The sequence below is a fragment of the Hydra vulgaris genome, chromosome 03 (assembly GCF_038396675.1).
Source record: "Hydra vulgaris chromosome 03, alternate assembly HydraT2T_AEP".
Taxonomy (NCBI): domain Eukaryota; kingdom Metazoa; phylum Cnidaria; class Hydrozoa; order Anthoathecata; family Hydridae; genus Hydra; species Hydra vulgaris.
Genome location: NC_088922.1, coordinates 69,349,934 through 69,371,532, shown reverse-complemented (window position 1 = coordinate 69,371,532; position 21,599 = coordinate 69,349,934). Strand labels below are relative to the sequence as shown.

Below are 21,599 nucleotides of genomic sequence, written 5' to 3'. Positions count from 1 at the left end.
GAATTTCTAAACTTATAATTTTATTCTTTTTAGCATTATTATTCCTGTTATAATTATAGAATAAAACGACTTGTCCTAGAAAATCTAGTTTCTGAAAATTAATAAAAATTAATTTTTTTATACCTAACTGTATCTCTTTAAATGTTTATGTCAAACCAACATTTATACCAGTAATTTCTGTTACATTATTTTAAATATCATGTTTTTGCCATGTTCCTATTCCTATTCCTATTAATTTATACTCCTAATAACTACATGGTAAATTTTATACCTACATATCCTGGTGAAGAAGCGAATATTAACACTGTTAATATTGTTATATTAACACTTTTAATATTCACAGTAAAATTCAATATTAACAAATGTATGATTGTTTACAACATTATTTTTACAAATAAATGTTTACATTTAATATGTTTATAAAATGTTTACATTTTATAAAGTTTTCTAATATTACTGTACCTTATTGAGTCAACAAAACTTATGACTTTTTGCAGCATTAAATTCTTCACTTTTTAAATCAAGAATTAAAAATGGTGGATGAAATTTTACAGCTTAGTGATGTTTTTAAACTTCTTTACTTCTCAGGCCATTTTAATGAGGCCCTGCGGTGCGCTTTTTTGTCCCACCTGAAAGCACAATAAATTCTGCTCGCGCATAAAAAATTATATACTACAAACAAATTAAATAGGGCCAGTAAAATTGGCCCAGCCGTTATTGGCAATGAGTTAAAACAACGCTACAATACTTTAATTATTTACATTATTTACATTATATATTTATTTACATTAACAAATACTTTATTTTAAATAAATCTAGGTGTGGCCGGGCCCCTATTGACGAGCCGCCACTGCATATATATATACCTATATATAGTATAATATATTATATATATATTCAAATAGTTATTGTCTATATATAACATAATATATTATGTATTTATTCAAATAGGTATTTTCTATATTTAATATAATATATCATCTAAACAATAACTATTCGAATCAAAATATAAGCATTTAATATGCGTATTTACTATTTAATTTTCAGTTTGATTTAAATATTAGCTACTCCAGGCCTTGTTTTAAATAAAAACAGCTTTGCACAGTAGTTCATCGTGATTTTGAGGTCCTAAAATTATCTTAATTTTTTTTTTTTATTTATGGACATTATTTTTTTTTAACAAAACAAGTTTAATTTACTAATTAATAAAAACAAATCTAGAAGTGTTATTTTGTATATGTACATATTGTGAAATGTCTATTTTGTTTCAATTTTTTTGTTTTTTAATATTAAATAAAAAAATTTATTACATTTTTTTTTTGTCATTTTACAAATCTGTAACACATAAATTTGGATGCACAGTAAAAAGCTTTGTGACAGGCAATGCAGCTAATATGAAATCAATGCTAGTATTGTCATTTGAAGGAGATATAATAATAACTAAGGAGTGTCCTGCTTATTTGCTAAATTTTTTAACAAATGATCTTAACATTGTAAATGTTAAGCAATCATATTACACAGGTAATAAAATATATACAAAATAATTATCTAGCTGGAGCAAATTATAGAGATGGTAGAGGAACAAAATTACTACTTCACACTGAATTAAAACAATATTTTTTGACTATTGGGCTTTTTCATTCCAAGTTAAGAAACAAGATTGGAGTAGAAAAAGCGGCAAAGCTTGTTTTTATATACAGTACACTAAATAATGATGTATTGGTTGATGAATTACACCTGTTATGTTGATAGAAAATATAATTTACTTATTAATTTAATATTAATAAAATGATTAATGCTTTTTTTCTAATTGAAAAAGTTGACTTAAACATGGCACAGAGTCTAAACCGAAGAAACCATGTTTTTTTTGGTTTTTTAAAAAACCCGTGGTTTTTGGTTCAGGGTTGCAAAAAAACCATTGTTTTTTTTGCATCTACAGTGTTCAAGTTGATACTCTAAGTGATCTTACAATTACTCAATGGTATGATTGGTAGTATTGTGAACTGCAATAAGTTGGTAAGACGAAATGGTTTGACAACAGCTGTTTGTTGAAATAAATTGCCTAACTTTGTTTCAGGAATATATATGATATATCAATAAGTATAATACAATAACTTAAAATATATAGATTTAATAACTTAAAATATATAGATTTAATAACTTAAAATATATAGATTTAATAACTTAAAATATGTAGATTTAATAACTTAAAATATATAGATTTAATAACTTAAAATATAGAGATTTAATAACTTAAATATTTGATAAAAATTTTCTTATATTATTTTTATAACTGTACAATAAGTGCAGTTAAAAGTTGAAAAAATCGCTAAATATAAAACTATTTATATCACAGAAATGTATACAAATGTATTTTTTATTATACCCTAACATTTTGTCATTGTTTTTCTTTATCTTCTTGTCAAAACTTTGTTAAACATTGTATTTATTATTTATAAGTAATTTTTTTTTTTTTAATTTTCAGATCAGAAGATGTTTTGTGTGTTACATAGAAATTGTTAAAAGAGTCCTTGTTTCTGAAGAAACTTGTTTGAATCTTATTTTCCTTTGTTACTAGTTGTTATTTATAAAGAGCTTTATATGTTTATCGTGTATTTTTTAAAGAAAATATTTTGTAGCATGTTTAAAGAATAAATTGTATTTTTGAATTGATAATAATTTTTTTTTTTTTTTTTTGTTGAGATTTTTAAAATTTTTACAAAATAAATAATACTTATATAATACATAATAGCAATTTATACACATATACATAAATTTATATATATACAGTATCGGACAAAACGAGCGCAACCAAATAACGCTAATTTAGTTTCTTTATATAAAAGTGCTGCATTTTTTCAATTTAGAGAAATAACTATGTAACTGTTTAGAGACAAAGTCCTTCAAGTTTTATTCATCACAAAGTTCATTATTTGTACACGAAAATTAATAAATTAATCAAAAGTATTAAACGAAGTTGATTTTCTTCTGGACAAAACAAGTGCAACTCGACAAAATGTTGACCAAGCTGTATTTCGCTATCAATATTTCGTGGCGAATCCTTTGTTGTCAATCACAGCCTTGCATCTTCGAGGCATAGATTCGAATAGGTGATCAATGAAACTTTGTGGAATCGCTGCCTAGGCCTTTTGGATTTGCTCAAACAGTTTATCCTTATCACGAACACTTTCACGATTAATTCTGCGGTTGACGATCTCCCACTTGTTCTCGAATGGGTTGAGATCTGGAGATTTAGGCGGCCAATCCATCACCGATAGGTGGTTGTCTTGAAACCACTGCTTGACTACTTTTGCAGTGTGTTTCGGATCGTTGTCTTGTTGAAAAACCCATTTTATTAGCATATTCCATTCAGCATGAGGTAACATAACATCCTTCAGGGTATTTTTATACATGAAACGGTTCATTGTTCCATCGTTTTGACCATTGATGTATTGGACCGTTGGCAGAAAAACACCCCCAGACCATACATTGCTCTACCATGCTTTACGGTCTTATGGCAGTAACGTAAATCAAGGCGTTTTCCGGCTGGTCGACGTACACGGCAAATGCCATCGCTCCCAATGATGTTGAACTTCGATTCATCACTGAACAGGACAGTTCGCCATTTCTTCACATTCCAGTCAATACGAGATGTAGCAAACAGGAGTCTTTTCTTCTAGTTTTTTAGTGAAATCAGCGGTTTTTTTGCAGGGCGTTGAGAAAACAATCCGGCTTCAACAGCACGTCGTCTGATTGTTCGGTCCGATACAGGCAGCTCTAATTGCTTTTGTATCTCGACTGATGATATCCAGGGATCCTTCTCGACGGATCTGACGATCATAGAATCCTTTCTAGAAGTGGTGGAACGCGGTCTTCCACCTTTGTTATCTGCTGCCAACTTCCCCGTAGAGCGATATTTGGAACATAGTCTTGATACGGTCCATTTTTTCACGCGATATTTATCACAAATACTTTTTTGTGACATTCCACCTACGTAATCGCCAATAATTTTCTTTCTTAGTTCCAATCCAAGACTGTCGGGAGCCATTTTTGTACTTTTTTGCACATTTTTGCACAAGTCATAAAAATAATAAAAATAAATAATCACGCTTCTCAAGGCTTACCGTGTTACATTTACCTTGTGATGATACAATAATGCTCTGTGGAACACAACGTCTTGGTTGGATGTGGACTGTATTGATGTAATGAAACACTTGTTGTATTTCACTTCTTGTATTGATGTTCTTCGATAAAACACTTTGATAAAACTCACTTCGATAAACTGTCTTAATAATACTGACTGATTGACTTCCATATACTGACTGAATTACATGTCTCTTATATAGTAAAATGAACCTGTGTGAACCTGTTCTGGAAGATTCTAAATGCTTCTTTTCGATGCTTCTGGAAGCTTCTGAATGTTTCTGGATGCTTCCAAATGCTTTTTCTGGACACTTCTGGAAACTTCTGCATACTTCTGGATACTTCCTTTAATTATTAAAAACTTCCGTGACGTTGACACGGACCAGACTTAAGAAAATGAAACAAACCAAAAAAGTTGCACTTGTTTTGTTCGCTGCAAAATGGCACTTGTCAACGAAATTTTGCCTGTGTGCTGTCACCTGATTGCTCATGTCATGGCATGCTATGACTCCAGACTCCTGAACTGTTTGCTGTGGTAGTATAGTTTGTTTCGTTTTTAAGACATGTAAATTTAGGAACACTTTTTAGCATTGTTCGATGGTGGTTGCAAATGTTTTGTCCAATACTGTATATATTTATATATATATATATATATATATATATATATATATATATATATATATATATATATATATATATAAACAACTTTAAAATGTATTCTACACAGTAAAGTGCTCAATGTTCTTAAAAGAACAGAGCAATTATATATTAGTAGAAAATCACTTAACAAAATTTTTTTTCATTTTACACTGTGTTTCATCAACAAAGATTCATCAGAAATGAATGATCAAATTAATAAAACTTAAACAAAAATTAAATTACAGAAAGTCGCAAATGTCTTAACTACTGTAAATTTTCACACATTTCTGGAATTTGCTGACACTATTATAAAAAGAATTCTTTAGAAATGATTACTAATGCTTTTTATAAAATGTTTTTTTTAAAAAGGGTATTTAATGTAAATATTATTTGAACTCATTTATTTTTATAGTTTTTTAGGAGAAACTTATTTTCGTGCCTACATTTAGAAATTAATTTCGATTTTTTGTTTAATAAGCATTCTTGATTTGCATGTGTAATTATTTCAAATTTTTCTTGTAGGCATAGTATATATTTTTTGGAAATATTATTATATGCAGACGCTGTTTTAAGGACGAACCAATTCAGTATAAAATCATTAATATTTTTTTCTTTTAATTCCCATATATATTTTGACAGCATGGTATCTTTTGAATACTTTTTATTTTTGAAAGATTGCTTATGATTGGCAAAACGTTTTTTCCATTCACCCTCTGTTATGCCAATATATTGTTTATCAGGTACATTCTTGTTCTTTTAAGAACATTGAGCACTCTATTGTGTAGAATACATTGTAAAATTGTTTAAATATATATATCAAGCTTCTTATTAACATTTGTTGAGCACTCTTAATTGTATTTTAACATTCCGTGTAAATATGTAAACTAATAATTTCACTTACTCGTTGAAAAATATACCTATACTAGATGAAAAAGGTTATACTATTTCTTTGATTGAAAAAGTTGAGCATTTTATTAAAAGAATTCGTTGAAAAGCCCATTTTTTCTTAAAACCAAATACAAACACAGATGATGCATTTAACAGTAACCAAGATAGTGATAATTATGGATTTAAAACAAAAAATATCCCAACTTTTATACCTGATTTGAAAAATTTTAAAAATGACCTTTTGCGTTTAATTAAAACAATAAAAAACGAATTTCAAATTGAATTAAAGTCAGATGTTAAAAAAATTAAATGAAACCCTAATATTTTGGTTTTTGCTGATAAAACAAATAACATTTACCAACTCACAACAAAAAACTATGAAAAAATTTTACGCGACAATATTACTAGTTCTTATGAAAAAGCCCCTAAAAATATGGAAAACCCAATTAATTTAGAAGCGCAAGGTATTGCTAAAAAAATAAATCTTGATAGCAGAATCGAATCAACTGCCCCTGCCAAAGCCTTCGTAACACTAAAAGACCATAAACCAAATTTTCAAAACAAACTTCCTTGCAGATTATTGTTTCCCTCAAAAAGTGAGATTGGACATGTAAGCAAAATTAAATTGAACAAAGTTAATAATATTCTTAGAAATAAATTAATTTTGCAACAGTTGAAAAATACCACTGATGTTATAAATTGGTTCTCCATAATCGAAAATAAAAATGACTGTACATTTATTCAATTTGGCATTAATGATTTTTACCCCTCAATAACTGCAGATATTTTAGATAAGACAATTGAATTTGCAAAAAGCCACACAGTTATTCCTGATGACACAATCCGTATAATAAAACATTGTAAAAAAACCTCTATTTTAATAAGGAAACTTGGAAAAAGAAAAACATACATGACTGCTTTGATGTAACAATGGGCAGTTATGACGGAGCAGAAATTTGTTATTTTTGTTGGACTATATTTTTTAGATTTGTTAAGTAAAATAATCAATATAAAAGATTTAGGCCTTTATCGCGACGATGGTTTAATACTAATGCGTAGAAAATCTGGTCCACAGCTCGATAAAATTAGAAAAGATATTAAACAAAATTTTAAAAATATTGGCTTTCAAATCGAAATAAACATAAATTTAAAAATTGTGAATTTTTTTGATGTCACATTTAACCTCTATGAAAATTCATATAAGCCTTTCAGAAAAAAAAACGGTGAATTATTGTATATTAATATTAACTCAAATCATCCACCCCAAATTCTAAAACAAATCCCGATTTCAATTAATAACAGATTAAACCAAAACTCCTCTTATGAAAATATATTCAATTCCTCTAAACGAATATTTGAAGATGCCCTGAAAAAAAGCGGTTTTGAAAATTTTGAACTAAAATTTGACCCTGAAAAAAAGAATACAAAAAAACGAAATAGAACTAGAAATGTAATTTGGTTCAACCCCCATATACCAAAAGTGTTTCCACTAACATAGGAAAAGTGTTTTTAAAATTGGTCGATAAGCATTTCCCGCCCTCTAATAAATTACATAAAATTTTTAATCGATTTCATTTGAGTACCAGGTTGACATAATAGGTTGAAACTTTTTTTTTGAAAATATTAGGGACCCATTAAATATTCGAGGGTCTTGAGGGACCCCTTAAAATATTTTTTATTCAAAAAAATTTTAAATCTAGTGTTTTTGTATTAAATAGAACACATTAAGGGGGTCTCTGCATATATTTTTCAAAAATGTTGTTTTTTGAGACACCCTAATATACATAAATATATATTTATATATATACATATACATTTTATATATATATATGTATATATATATATATATATATATATATATATATATATATATATATATATATACATATATATATATATATATATATATATATATATATATATATATATATATATATATATATATATATATATATTGTGTATTTTTCAGCAATTTATACACATATACATAAAGTTTAGAAAACTACATTGCATAACATATTGCATAAGAGTATGACATACTGCGCTAGAGAAGATTGCCAAAAGTACAAAGATCATTTTGAGTCAGGTTTCTTTTTTTTAATCAAACCATTATATTGCACACAGTTTTAGGATATAGTTACATTTGATCACTTATCATCATGAAATACTGTGATTGTGAAATAATGAATGCAACAAAAAAAAATTTCTTTTTGTAGGTATTTATATTTGCTCGCAATGCGAAAATCCTTTGTTTCATGGAAAGTCAAAATACAAACATAGTTCTCCTTGGCCAGCTTTTACACAACCTATGCATGATTGCAGTCTTAGAAAGGAAGTAGAGACTGAGAAGCAGACATCTTCTGACAAACCTGCACTAAGGGTTTTTAATATTTAATTATTTCATAACTTTACTTACTTTTTTTACAAAAGTATATTTAAAGATGTTTTTAATAAAACAATAAATTCAAATAACAATAATATCAACAACAATAGTAATAATATTAATAATGAGATTAATAATAACAAAAATAAACAATTATAATTTTAAAATGAATTATAATAATAATTAAGTTATAGTATTTATAATTATGTTATTTTAGGTAAAATTAATTAATTAAAAATTAATTAGGTAAAATTAATTAAGGTAAAAGAATCGATAATTTATTAAAAGTTATTATGGTTATTAGTTCAAATGATTTTAGGAATTTTTGAAAAAAAGTTTTGAATTTAAGTCAGATTCATTAAGTGCAAGTAACATAAAATCTTGTGCATGTAGCATGAAGTCTTATTTGCATATCACTTATAAAATCTTATTATTTGCTTTTAAAATTTAAAATACTTGAAAAAATTTTAAATTTTCTTAACAACTTTTTGCTTTTGTATTTATTTTGAATTTTTCACAAAATTTACTTTTGGCTTTAAAAAAACTTTATTAGTTGTAAAGATTAAATCATTTTACTTTTATTTATTTTTTTCTGAAAAATTGCCTCCAAAAAGTATGGTTTAACAGATTATACTAAGTACTACTTTTCAAGATGTGCACATATGTTAGTAAAGAGAGGAGAAAAAAGTTGTAAATAAAGTAGTTCAAATCATATGGAATTCTTAATATTATGAATAAGCATATATATATATATATATATATATATATATATATATATATATATATATATATATATATATACATACATACATATACAAATACATATACAGGGCCTGTTCTAAAAAAAATTTATTTTTAATATATTTTTAAAAATTTATTTTATTATATTGCGCTTTGAGTGTACATTTTTAAAGTTTTTATTCATTTGAGTAACTTAATCCACAAAAAATTCTCATGAAACTCACACACTTTTAGGTAAATTTACAGGTGTCTTGCAACTTACATAGAAAGGGTTGCTTGTCACAAAATATATGGGGATGGTTGTCACAATTTGAAAAAAATAGGCTCATGAAGAATACACACCAGGCTTACACCAATTTATATGTTAATTGTGTTCTTCACCCAACAATTTAAAAAAACACCATTTTTAAAAACACTTATATATTCCTAAACTAAATTTGTTTATTGTGTTATATTAAAAAAAAATCATTTTTCGGTATATAGTATTTTCTTTTTTTTTTCAGTATATACCCTCTTTTTTTTTTTCAGATTATTCAGATTTATTCTTTGTATTATATAAATAAAATTTATTGGTACTAGTTTTAAATATAATCAAAACATACCAAGAAATGTGACAACCAGCCCCATAGTATGTGACAACTAACCCCGTGAGTGGGTTTGGTTGTCACATGGAAGAGGTCTTTGATAAATGATTTTACAGCAAAAAATATTTCACCTAATGTCCTAAAAATATTGTAATAGTTACCGGAAATAGTTAAATTACTTTTGTGCAAAGTTTGGCATAAAAAATAAAAGCTGAAATGTAAATGTAGCCAAAAATGTAAAAAGTGTAACAACTAACCCCGCTCTCCCTACATATATATATATATATATATATATATATATATATATATATATATATATATATATATATATATATATATATATATATATATACTACTGTGATCAAAAAGTAAAGTGAATTTTTTTATAAAATGAAAAATCTTTATTTATTCTTCCAAATCTGTATCGTCCCCCTCAAAATAATGGGCCCCCCCGCCCCCAAGCCCCAATGCACTTTTGCCAACGTTTTTTCCAGTCTTCGAAGCATGCCGAAAAGTCCTCGGTAGGGATAGCCTTCAATGCGCGTGCCGATTCACGTTGGATCTCTTCAATGGACTCAAAACGATTTCCCTGGAGTGGTCTCTTGAGCTTTGGGAACAGTCAGAAGTCACACGGTGCTAAGTCGGGCGAATACGGTGGTTGTGGAGCAACATGGGTAGAGTTTTTGGCGAAAAACTCACGAAGAACCAGTGCTGTGTGCGAAGGCGCATTATCGTGGTGCAAAATCCAAGAGTTATTGGCCCATAATTCCAGTCTCTTTTTGCGAATAGCTTCACGCAAACGTCGCATAACGCTTAAATAATATTCCTTGTTGACAGTTTGGAAGGAATTCGTAGTGCACGACACCACAATAATCAAAGAAAACAGTCAACATGACCTTGATTTTTGAGCGACTTTGATGTGGTTGCTTCGGTCTCGGCTCGCCTTTTTCACGGTATTCACTCGATTGGTCGGTTGTTTCAAGGTCGTATGCGTAGACCCAAGTCTCATCGCCAGTAATAATTTGTTTGTAGATGTCTTGATAGTCAGAAAGCATTGCTTCACACGTTTTAACGCGACGCTCTTTTTCAAAGAAATTGAGAAATTTCGGCACCAAACGTGATTTGAGTCTTCTGAGGCCCAAATGATCCTTCAAAATCGCTTGCACCGACCCAAATAATATTCCAACCATGTCAACAAGGTCTCGAATGGTTAACCGACAATTTGCAAGCACCAATTCTTAGATTTTGTTGATGTGGCGATCATCAATCGAAGTCGATGGTCGTCCGGAGTGTTCCAAGTCATCAACACGTTCTCGGCCTTCTTTGAAGTCTTTGTACCACTTGTAAACATTTTTTTGAGACATAGTCTCTTCATCGAAGGCCTTTTGCAACATTCAATACGTTTCAGCAGCAGAAATATCATTCCGCAAACAAAATTTAATAGCACTTCTTTCCTCAACAAAATTAGACATCGTGAAAATCGCCGAATGCACTTTTGGTACTTCAGAAACAAGCGTAAACAAAAAAAAATAATTATGAGTTTGACATGTAATTTGGCGCAAATGTTAATGACATTCCTACCAACTTAATAATAAAAAAGATTGGACGATTCGAATAAGGCCGGAAGTTTAAATTAAAAATTCACCTTACTTTTTGATCACAGTAGTATATAAATATATATATATATATATATATATATATATATATATATATATATATATATATATATATATATATATATATATATATATATATATATATATATTAAATGTTGACATCTTCAATAGATTTTGTTTGTATAAATAATTTTTTAAAAAACTACTTTTTATGGATTAACTTCTATTTGTTAAAAATATATTTATTTTTACAATATTTTGAGGGAATATAGATACCCTCGTTATCAAATATATTAAAAACCATTATAAAATAATATAATACAATACTATAATATTAATACAATAATATTAGGAAATTTCCTAGTGTCTCCAAAAAGAATTGTGTCTTTACCCTGGATCCCTGGAATCAGTCCTAAGTTACGAAGAGTTTTTAAAAAAGCAGGATACACACCAGTGTTTAAGTCTCCAAAAAATCTCCAAAATCTACTTAGTTCTAAAAATAAACCTACACTACCAGTTAATTCCTATCCCGGTGTTTACAAATTAGAGTGCTCTTGTGGCAAATGTTATGTTGGTGAAACTGGACTGAAGATATCATCTCGGATATGCCAGCATCAAACAAGTGCACAACAAAGGTAAAGGGAAAAATTTAGCTGTAGCTGAACATTTCATTTTTTTATAACGATTTTTAATATACTTGATAACGAGGGTATGTATATTCCTCGAAATATTGTAAAAATAAATATATTTTTAACAAATAGAAGTTTAACCATAAAAAGAAGTTTTTTAAAAAATACATATATATTTATATATATATATATACATATATATATATATATATATATATATATATATATATATATATATATATATATATATATATATATATATATATATATATATATATATATATATATATATATATATATAGATTAAACAGCCTTAGGAATTAAGGAATTAGAAAAAATAGGATGAGATTTTTTTGTCCACCTCAAACAGATTTAGATCGGCAATAATTTGCCGACCAAAATCTGTTTGAGGTCAGCAAAAAAAAGTTTGATATAAAGGTTTTACCATAAAACATAGAAAGAGGTCGGCATTACCGAATGCCGACCCTAGTTCCGAGGCCTGTATATATGTGTGTGTGTATATGTATATATATGTGTGTATATATATATATATATATATATATATATACACACACACACACACACACACACACACACACACACACACACACACACACACACACACACACACAGTATCGGACAAAACAAGTGCAACCAAATAACGCTAATTTAGTTTCTTTATATAAAAGTGCTGCATTTTTTCAATTTAGAGAAATAACTATGTAACTGTTTAGAGACAAAGTCCTTCAAGTTTCATCACAAAGTTCATTATTTGTACACGAAAATTAATAAATTAATCAAAAGTATTTAAAAAAGTTGATTTCCTTCTAGACAAAACAAGTGGAACTCGACAAAATGTTGACCAAGCTGTATTTCGCTATCAATATTTCATGGCGAATCCTTTGTTGTCGATCACAGCCTTGCATCTTCGAGGCATAGATTCGAATAGGTGATCAATGAAACTTTGTGGAATCGCTGCCCAGGCCTTTTGGATTTGTTCAAACAGTTGATCCTTATTACGAACACCTTCACGATAAATTCTGCGGTTGACGATCTCCCACTTGTTCTCGAATGGGTTGAGATCTGGAGATTTAGGCGGCCAATCCATCACCGATAGGTGGTTGTCTTGAAACCACTGCTTGACTACTTTTGCAGTGTGTTTCGGATCGTTGTCTTGCTGAAAAAGCCATCTTATTACCATATTCCATTCAGCATGAGGTAACATAACATCTTTCAGGATATTTTTATACATGAATCGGTTCATTATTCCATTGTTTCGATGTATTGGACCCAGGCCGTTAGCAGAAAAACGCCCCCAGACCATTACATTGCCTCCACCGTGCTTCACGGTCTTATGGCAGTAACGTAAATTAAGGCGTTTTCTGGTCGGTCGACGTACACGGCAAATGCCATCGCTCCCAATGATGTTGAACTTCCATTCATCACTGAACAGGACAGTTTGCCATTTCTGCACATTCCAGTCAATATGAGATGTAGCAAACAGGAGTCTTTTCTTCTGGTTTTTTAATGAAATCAGCGGTTTCTTTGCAGCGTGTCGAGAAAACAATCCGGCTTCAACAGCACTTCGTCTGATTGTTCGGTCCGATACAGGCAGCTCTAATTGCTTTTGTATCTCAACTGATGATATCCAGGGATCCTTCTTGACGGACCTGACGATCATAGAATCCTTTCTAGAAGTGGTGGAACGCGGTCTTCCACCTTTGTTATCTGCTGCCAACTTCCCCGTAGAGCGATATTTGGAACATAGTCTTGATACAGTCCATTTTTTTACGTGATATTTATCACAAATACTTTTTTGTGACATTCCACTTACGTAATTGCCAATAATTTTCTTTCTTAGTTCCAATCCAAGACTGTCGGGAGCCATTTTTGCACTTGAAGTCATAAAAATAATAAAAATAAATAATCATGCTTCTCAAGGCTTACCGAGTTACATTTATCTTGTGATAATACAATAATGCTCTGTGGAACACAACGTCTTGGTTGGATGTGGACTGTATTGATGTAATGAAACACTTGTTGTATTTCACTTCTTGTATTGATGTTCTTCGTTAAACACTTTGATAAAACTCACTTCGATAAACTGTCTTGATAATACTGACTGATTGACTTCCATATACTGACTGAATTACATGTCGATTTACATGTCTCTTATATAGTAAAATGAACCTGTGTGAACCTGTTCTGGAAGACTCTAGATGCTTCTTTTCTATGCTTCTGGAAGCTTCTTAATGCTTCTGAATGTTTCTGGATACTTCTGGATGCTACTGGATGCTTCCAGATGCTTTTTCTGGAAACTTCTGGAAGCTTCTGCATGTTTCTGGAAACTTCTGGATACTTCTTTTAATTATTAAAAAAATTCCGTGACGTTGACACGGACCAGACTTAAGAAAATGAAACAAACTTAAAAAGTTGCACCTGTTTTGTCCGCTGCAAAATGGCACTTGTCAACGAAATTCTGCCTGTGTGCTGTCACCTGTCAGCTGATTGCCATGTCATGGCATGCTAGACTCCAGACTCCTGAAGTGTTTGCTGCGGTAGTATAGTTTGTTTCGTTTTTAAAACATGTAAATTTAGGAACACTTTTTAGCATTGTTCGATGTTGGTTGCAAATGTTTTGTCCAATACTGTATATATATATATATAATATTTTTGTTTTAGATCTTTTGTGCAAAATGTGACAATATTGTTGGTCATGAATTTATTGGTGATGGACCTCAAAATTCTTCAAGATTTTGAGTTTTGTCAGATGCTCTTAAATTTGTATCAACTTAAACTGAAGTAACTAAAAGGGTGATTTTTATATTTTTTTCAGTTATTTTTATGTGTTAATAATGTGTTAATAATGTTTTGTATAGGGTAGAGCGGGGCTAGTTAAGCAATTTTTACTAAATCTAACTAATCTCATGAACAGCGTGTCGGTTTTACATAATTATATTATGTAAATTATAAAAATATATGAATGTACATGATATGGAACTTGTATAAATCATCAATACAACTATTGATAAAAGTAAAGCTTGATTTCCAATTGTTGTAAAAATGTTATACAATAGTTGTAAAAATGTTGCCGAAATCGATTTGATGTTACTTCTGCAACCTTTGTTTTATAATATAAGCTAAGTTTTTTTTTTTTTTTTTTTTATCTGCTTAACTTACCCCTTCTAGGCAAGTTAACACATTAGTTGGTTTTTATAAAGATCAGTAAGGCTTATGAGAAAAACGGGTAATTATAGTCGAAAGTCCGATAAATTGGTAAAATCAACACTTAATTGATGGCAGATTAAAAAATTTATAAGCATCTAAGAGAAAAATATATTTTTTTTTATATTATAGGTCCAAAAAAGAATGTGCTCATGCATCTCACTTGACTGGCGTCCAACAGTATTTTATTGCGCATTGTGTTATCATATATGATATTCATTACATACGATGCGTAGTTTTTAACTTCTATATTCAACTAGCTCCGCTCTATCAAACAAAACGATAAATTGAGGAGCCGAACGCGCTAAGTCACAAAAATAAAATTTTTTAGTTCATTCCATTTTTACATTCTATATACTGAAATCCATCATCTATTTAAATATTAGACCTATTAAAAAAATTTTTAGTCCTAAAAATGGTCATAAAAAATATTTCTGTTGATGCGCAACTAAAAGTAGTTAAGTTTTTCGTTGTTTTCTCAAAATGAGACTCGGACTTAGCGCGTTTTGCAAATTTTGCTCCTCAGTTATAATTTGCATAATACAGATATTAGCTACTTTTAAATACTTTTCTTTCTCGCAACTCTTTATCTTTTATATTTACTTTTACTTTGAAAAACAATCCTTGTGGATACGCAAAAAATACCAATAAAAATCCTCACAGACACACGCTAAATACCAAGGCAATCCTCGCAGGCATATATAGCTGTTTTAGTGTCTAAAACAGTTAATACTCTCCCCCTCGATAAACATAATTTGAAAATTAAAAGCAAAAAATAATATGCATTAAATATTTTTATTTTAGAATTAATCAGTTGAAGTTGGTTATTATGAAATAAAACCCGCAAATCGTCTCGTGAATGGGTTTTGTTGAAGCATTCTGGTTATATTCCTAAATATAAGAAAAAAAGCGATCAACAAAAAAAAGTTTTTCCTTTCAATCCCTTTTATACCTTCTCCTTCTCCTGCTTTTCTCGCTGAACTTTAAATGAGAAAATTGAATTCAACGTTTAAAAAAGTTTCATAACAGTTTTTCGTTTAATTTTTATTTTTAATTAAGTCGCCAAAACAATTATAGACTGCAATAAAAAATTAGAAATTTTGGCTATTGAAAATTCATGAAACTAAAAACAGCATTTTTCTAATGAATTTCGACTACTATGTCGAGATTTATTTAAAAACTCTATGTTAAATTAATGTTTGTTGAAATTAAAATTTATTTATAATTAAAATTTAAAAAAAAAAAAATTAATAACTTTACAAGACTGTAAACAATTTATTTTAATGTTTGAGCTAAGCAACTTTGAAACATGAAGACTCATATCAAGTATGTTAATATATATGAGGATGAATATAAATTAGGTTTAAGATTGAAAATAAAATAACAGATTTGACTCGTTGCTCTCCTATTTGGGGCTGGGTGGCTAATGTTTTATGGTCTATGTTGTTCTCAGTCTCCGATCACCGCATTTTTTTGCATAGCATCCGCATTCCTTATATATATGAACTTACTTAAATATAGAGTCTTCTTCATGTTTCTAAGCTCAAACATCAAAAAAAAGTTGTCTTGGCCTTTTTATATTATAAAATGCTTTTCAAACGTTTTCCTTATTCTATTGTGAAAACTTAAGTACTCTCGAGTCCTTAATACAAGGGATGGGGTATAATTTTGGTCTAGATCTATTAAACGAGGAGGTTTTAATGAAAGGGTAAGGGTGTGTTGGAATTTTTTTATGTTACAATATAAGCATTTTTTATAAAATAGTTCAGTTTAAAAATTTAAACTAATATTTTTTATAAAACATGCTTTAAACTATTTAATTCTGCCGTGGCTTGCGGTCAATTGCGCATTTGCGAACAGCTGTTTTATCAATAAGATTGCCCCCCCCCCCGCCTCCTCCTCTCCCATCTCCTTCATTTATTAAAGACTCTAGTGTACATCCTTAAAATCATCGTCTGTATCTAATTAGATTATTAGATATTAAAATAAATATCTACGCTGTATTTGGGGGTAACTCCTGATATTTCTTTCATTTTTTAAAAAGTTAACATTTTTTCATTTTTTGAAAAGTTAACATATATATACACACACTCTAGGGTTTCTCCCCAATCATTTTACTCCAGTGTTTATCCTCGTCTCTCTAATTTATAAAAGATAATAACAACTGCAAAAAGAAACTTTAACAAAAAAAAAAAATTTTAATTGATTAAATACTGATTATTACTGTTTAATATTGTAATAAATATTTCTGGTATAATAAAGTATTACCAATGTTATTAATATCTTAATTTAATTATTCATGCAAGTTTAATCCAAGATCTTTTGCGCACTTTTGATCACAATAGCTTTTAGCTGTGGTGCGATAAGCATAAATTCCGTAAGTGGCAACGCTGTAATAATATATGTCAACAGCTTGCAAGCATTTTTCCATCTCGTTTTTTAAAGTAAACCATTTTCCAATCATTTTGAATATCTCCTTTGTAGCAAGTAACAAACGTTTTGCTTCTTCTGTTTTTGTTTTGTTTGATGTTGTTTTTTCCCAACCGTTCTTCACTTTTTCATATTTTTCAATCATTTTTTCCCATAAACTAACATCTCTTTTACTTCGAGGTGTTGCAATTTTTTTTTTACAAATATTAGTCATTCCAGTTTTAAAGCGAAGATCACATTCCACTTGACTCCATCCGAACTTTACTCCCTATAACAAAAATTGTATGTTGTTATTTAATTATTAATATGTTAATTTTTATATGTTAGTATTATAAAATTAAACTCAATAAAACTTTTAAAATTAAAGTTTCAATTTTCAGAGTTAAATTTAAAACTCGGAGCATTTATTTTAAAAAAATGTTGATAATAATTATGATAAAAAAATTTATTAAAAAAAGAATTTGTAATAACGAATAAAAAAAAGCAATTGCTTTTACTCAGCGTTTTTGGAGTAATTGCTCAGCTTTACGTGGATAAAAGTTTGAGCAAAATCGCTAAAAGATTTTATTCACGTAAAGCTGAGCAATTATTCGAAAACACTGAATAAAAGCAATTGCTTTTTTTTATTCACCCGCCCTAAAAACTTTATGACTTTTTGAGTTTTAAAATACTTAAAAAAGTTATTCTAAACAGTTACTTAAATAAAAATATTTTGTTTAAAAAACGCTGTGAATAAAGAAAAAGTAAAAACTTGAGTAGTAAGTAAATAATTGTGCAATAACTAATGATTATATGATTCATTTAATCATGCATATGTTAAGTCAGTCCAAAGTTAGGCATCAAATGTACAAAAGAGTAAAACTTACTTCAAATCTAATCTCTAATAATACTAGGATTGATAACTGGAAATTATTTGATGCTGTGAACTATTTAAAACTAAGTAAAATTAATTTATGTAAGCAGTAATCAAGTAACTAGTTGGATATTTTATTTAAAAACCCCGCTATTGCATGTCTTCAGTCTCACTTTAGAACAAGACACCTTTCCTGATAAATTTATGTTACAAGGCCGTTTACAAGCATACACGTTCTAAAGTTTGAAGATGTATTCGGTGTTTCAAAATTATTTGTGTTTTTCAAAATTATCTTGTTCATTCTTAAATTATTTGATGAAAATAGATATACATTACATTTTTCACTGTTTACGCAATGACTTTGACACTGTCGACCATTTTATTTGATTATATGAATTTGATTAAATTTAAACAATTCAATATTTAACTGGCTAGAGTTTTGGTTTAGAACCTACAAGTCCTCGGTTAGACCCCAGGTCTAGCCTAATAAGCTAGTTTAATGTACTTCCGCGGTGCTCTGTGATAAGCCCGTCAGGACTTTTGGGAGCACCTTGATAATCACAAACAAAAAAAAAAAAAAAACGTTTTTATTCTTTCTACTCTGTATTCTTATATTTTCTACTAGGGCCCTGCGAATCACCTTTTTTGGTATCGAATCCAAATCAGGCGTTGATTCGCAAATCGACTCGAATTTCGAATCAAATCAGCATTTTGAGGATATCTTTGTTTTAGTTAAACTTAGATTTCTTCAAAATGCTTATTGGAATCGTGATTCAATTCAATTTGCGAATCAAGACTTGCTTTGAATCGTGATTCGATTCGAAACTAAAAATAGTGACTCGCAGGCCCTAATTTCTACTCTGTATTTTTATATTTCTCTCATTAACTTTTTTTTTTAATATAGCGGAGGCTCTAAGAAAATTACGTGGTTTCGTAACTACGAACCGTCTTAATTATTATTTTTTTAATATGTGGATGGAGATAAATCTGTTTTAGCCATATGCATTGACATTTTCTCGTGTGCAAAGGCTTAAATCTGATTTTTTTTGGAGCTTGAGATTGATGGTCTGAAGGAATAGTTTAATAAAGATTGAAACCTAGAAATACAGAAAACACTCAGTTTTCAATTTTTTCAAATGGGGAAATTGTAAAAATGCCTAAGGGATCTTCATAAATTACGACACCCACGACCAAGGTAGTTATTGTCATAGAAGAAATATATATATCTTCTCTCCTTACTCGAACCTTACAAAGCAACATTTAACTAACTTTTAAAGTTTCTTCCTTAAAAGAACCATCATGTATCATAGGTTTAATACTAATGTTTTTTTTGTTAACTTAATACTAATGTTTTTTTTGTTTATATATATATACATATATACATATATATATATATATATATATATATATATATATATATATATATATATATATATATATATATATATATATATATATATATATATATACATATATATATATATATATATATATATATATATATATATATATATATATATATATATATATATATATATATATATATATATATATATATATATATATATATATATATATATATATATATATATATATATACACATAAGATCATGTTTTTGTTAACATTTTTTCAGTTTTGATGGTTGTGTATTTGCCCATAAAAAAATTTGTATGTATATGTTCCAATGTATATGAGATTTTCTGCACTGATAGATAAGCAAACTTAATGAATCATTTTGGTAATTTTGACAAATGATTTTAGCGATTTTTGGCCAAGTTTATTTGAGAAAACCACGATAAACCAAGAAACCAAAATATTTGAGAATATATTTTTCAAGTATATTTGAAAAAACCGAAATAAATATTCAACGACAACTCTTCTAAAAATTTTATTTTGACTTGCTTTTGAGTTTTTAAATTTTAGAAAAAATCAGGCAACTTGAGAGGAAGATTTTCTTTTTGTTTTATAATTTTTGTAATTCATGAAATTAAATTTCATGTATTTCAAAAATTATTTGTAAAAATTAAACATACGAGTTTAAACATAAACTAAGAATCGATCCTGGTAGAATCGATCCTTGTGGAACTCCGCATAAAACATTCTTCAGATTAAATATTACGTAAATATTAGCTTCTTTTGATAAGCTTTTAATTCAGCAATAAATTTTATTAATTTTATTGTTTGTCTTTTTAATATATAATTTTTGTTCTTTGAGAAATATAAAGAGCTTATTTTGTTTAATTATGCAATTTTTCGTTAACTATTCGATAATTAGGAACCCGTTAAAAAATCAAGAGTCTGTAAAATAGAATAAAAGAACAATATAATAAGGTGCTATTGACTTTTAATTCAACTTATTTAAGCCTTTATTTAAATCAAAATGATATCATATGTCTTCTAAACTTAATTCTCAGATTAAAAAAAGAAAAGAAAAACAGAAAAAAATATATTAAAATTTAAATATTTCAGAAGACTTACACATCTGTAACAAATATCATGCGTCATACATGCTGGTGTAAACATTCCTTTGTACGGAAGTGGTAAATGAAAAGGAGTACTGCAACCATTTAAATGCTCGTTTACCAAACATTTTGTATCAACGTCGCTACTTTCTGCGTGCAAAATGAACGCTGAAATCAGTATAAGAAACATCATTATGGCAATAAAAATAAACGATTTGCAAACTGCTGTTTTGTAGAAAACTTTTATGCGTCACAGCTGGTAGTGCTGATTAATATTTTTCATTGTTATTCTATACTATTGTTACTAGTGTTGACTTTGTTACTAGTGTTTTCAGGAAGAATGTTACGTAATTTGTAAGTCTTTTATTGTTGTTTTTCGTGGTAAGTTAAAATATATATTTGCGATTTTTCTTTTTATATTGACATTATATAGACATTATATCAAATATTTTTTATTTTATTGTTGGCGAGTTTTTACACAAGTTTAAGATTAATCAACAACGTCGAGAAGCCCAAATGCCTAAGGCTCATAAAGGACGCAGTTTTTTGTAAATAATTTATTTCCAAGATTTGAATAGGTTTTAAATTTGAAAATTAAAAATACATGTAAAATTTTTGAAAATTTATAATTCAAATGCATTTTGCACCTTGAACTAAAAGTAACAATTAAAAGCTAAAAAAAGCATTTATCAAAATTTTTTACGAGACATTAAAAGTTTGTTAACGCTTTTATATTTAAATAATAATCTTCGGACTTAATAAAAAACCGGTTTTATTAAGATGTTTCCATACTAACTCGAGTTTTATTCAAAAAATAGAAACCGATTGTTTTGATACTGAAAATTAACCTGCTTATTTAATACCACAGTTTACCAATTATATACTTTATACAAAATTGTTTAAAAAAACAACAGTAGATGACTGGATTAAAAAAACCCACCAGTATAATATTTTGGGTATCTGTATAGATACTCAAACTATTATACTGGTGGCATCAAACCTCTA

At 28.5% G+C, this 21,599-nt stretch overlaps 3 protein-coding genes across 3 annotated transcripts in view; 2 read left to right on the top strand and 1 right to left on the bottom strand.

Annotated features, from left to right (window-relative positions):
* LOC101238090 (exonuclease 1) overlaps positions 1-2,673 on the top strand; it is a 54,393-nt gene extending 51,720 nt beyond the window's left edge. Inside the window, exon 12 of the mRNA XM_065794101.1 lies at positions 2,486-2,673. Within this exon, the coding sequence (XP_065650173.1) occupies positions 2,486-2,513 (28 nt within the window). The 3' untranslated portion in view covers positions 2,514-2,673. The remainder of the gene's footprint in view (positions 1-2,485) is intronic.
* Positions 2,674-7,630: 4,957 nt separating this feature from the next.
* LOC101237992 (methionine-R-sulfoxide reductase B1-A) lies at positions 7,631-14,435 on the top strand. Its single transcript, XM_065794100.1, has 3 exons — positions 7,631-7,756; positions 7,887-8,050; positions 14,306-14,435. The coding sequence occupies exons 1-3, from the start codon at positions 7,702-7,704 to the stop codon at positions 14,417-14,419; spliced, it is 333 nt and encodes a 110-aa protein (XP_065650172.1). The 5' UTR covers positions 7,631-7,701; the 3' UTR covers positions 14,420-14,435.
* Positions 14,436-17,026: 2,591 nt separating this feature from the next.
* On the bottom strand, positions 17,027-21,090 carry LOC100202494 (conodipine-P1). The gene is made up of 2 exons (XM_065794099.1): positions 20,611-21,090; positions 17,027-17,546 (listed from the first exon to the last, which is right to left on the bottom strand). Exons 1-2 carry the CDS (start codon positions 20,785-20,787, stop codon positions 17,142-17,144), a joined length of 582 nt encoding a protein of 193 aa, XP_065650171.1. The 5' UTR covers positions 20,788-21,090; the 3' UTR covers positions 17,027-17,141.
* Between the last annotated feature and the right edge of the window lie 509 nt (positions 21,091-21,599).

Excerpts from the sequence above, each read along its gene's own strand:
- LOC100202494 (XM_065794099.1), bottom strand. The coding sequence starts at position 20,787 with ATGATGTTTCTTATACTGATTTCAGCGTTCATTTTGCACGCAGAAAGT. Across the intron at positions 17,547-20,610 it reads ATGATATTTGTTACAGATGT|GGAGTAAAGTTCGGATGGAG; the intron begins GTAAGTCTTCTG and ends TTTTTGTTATAG.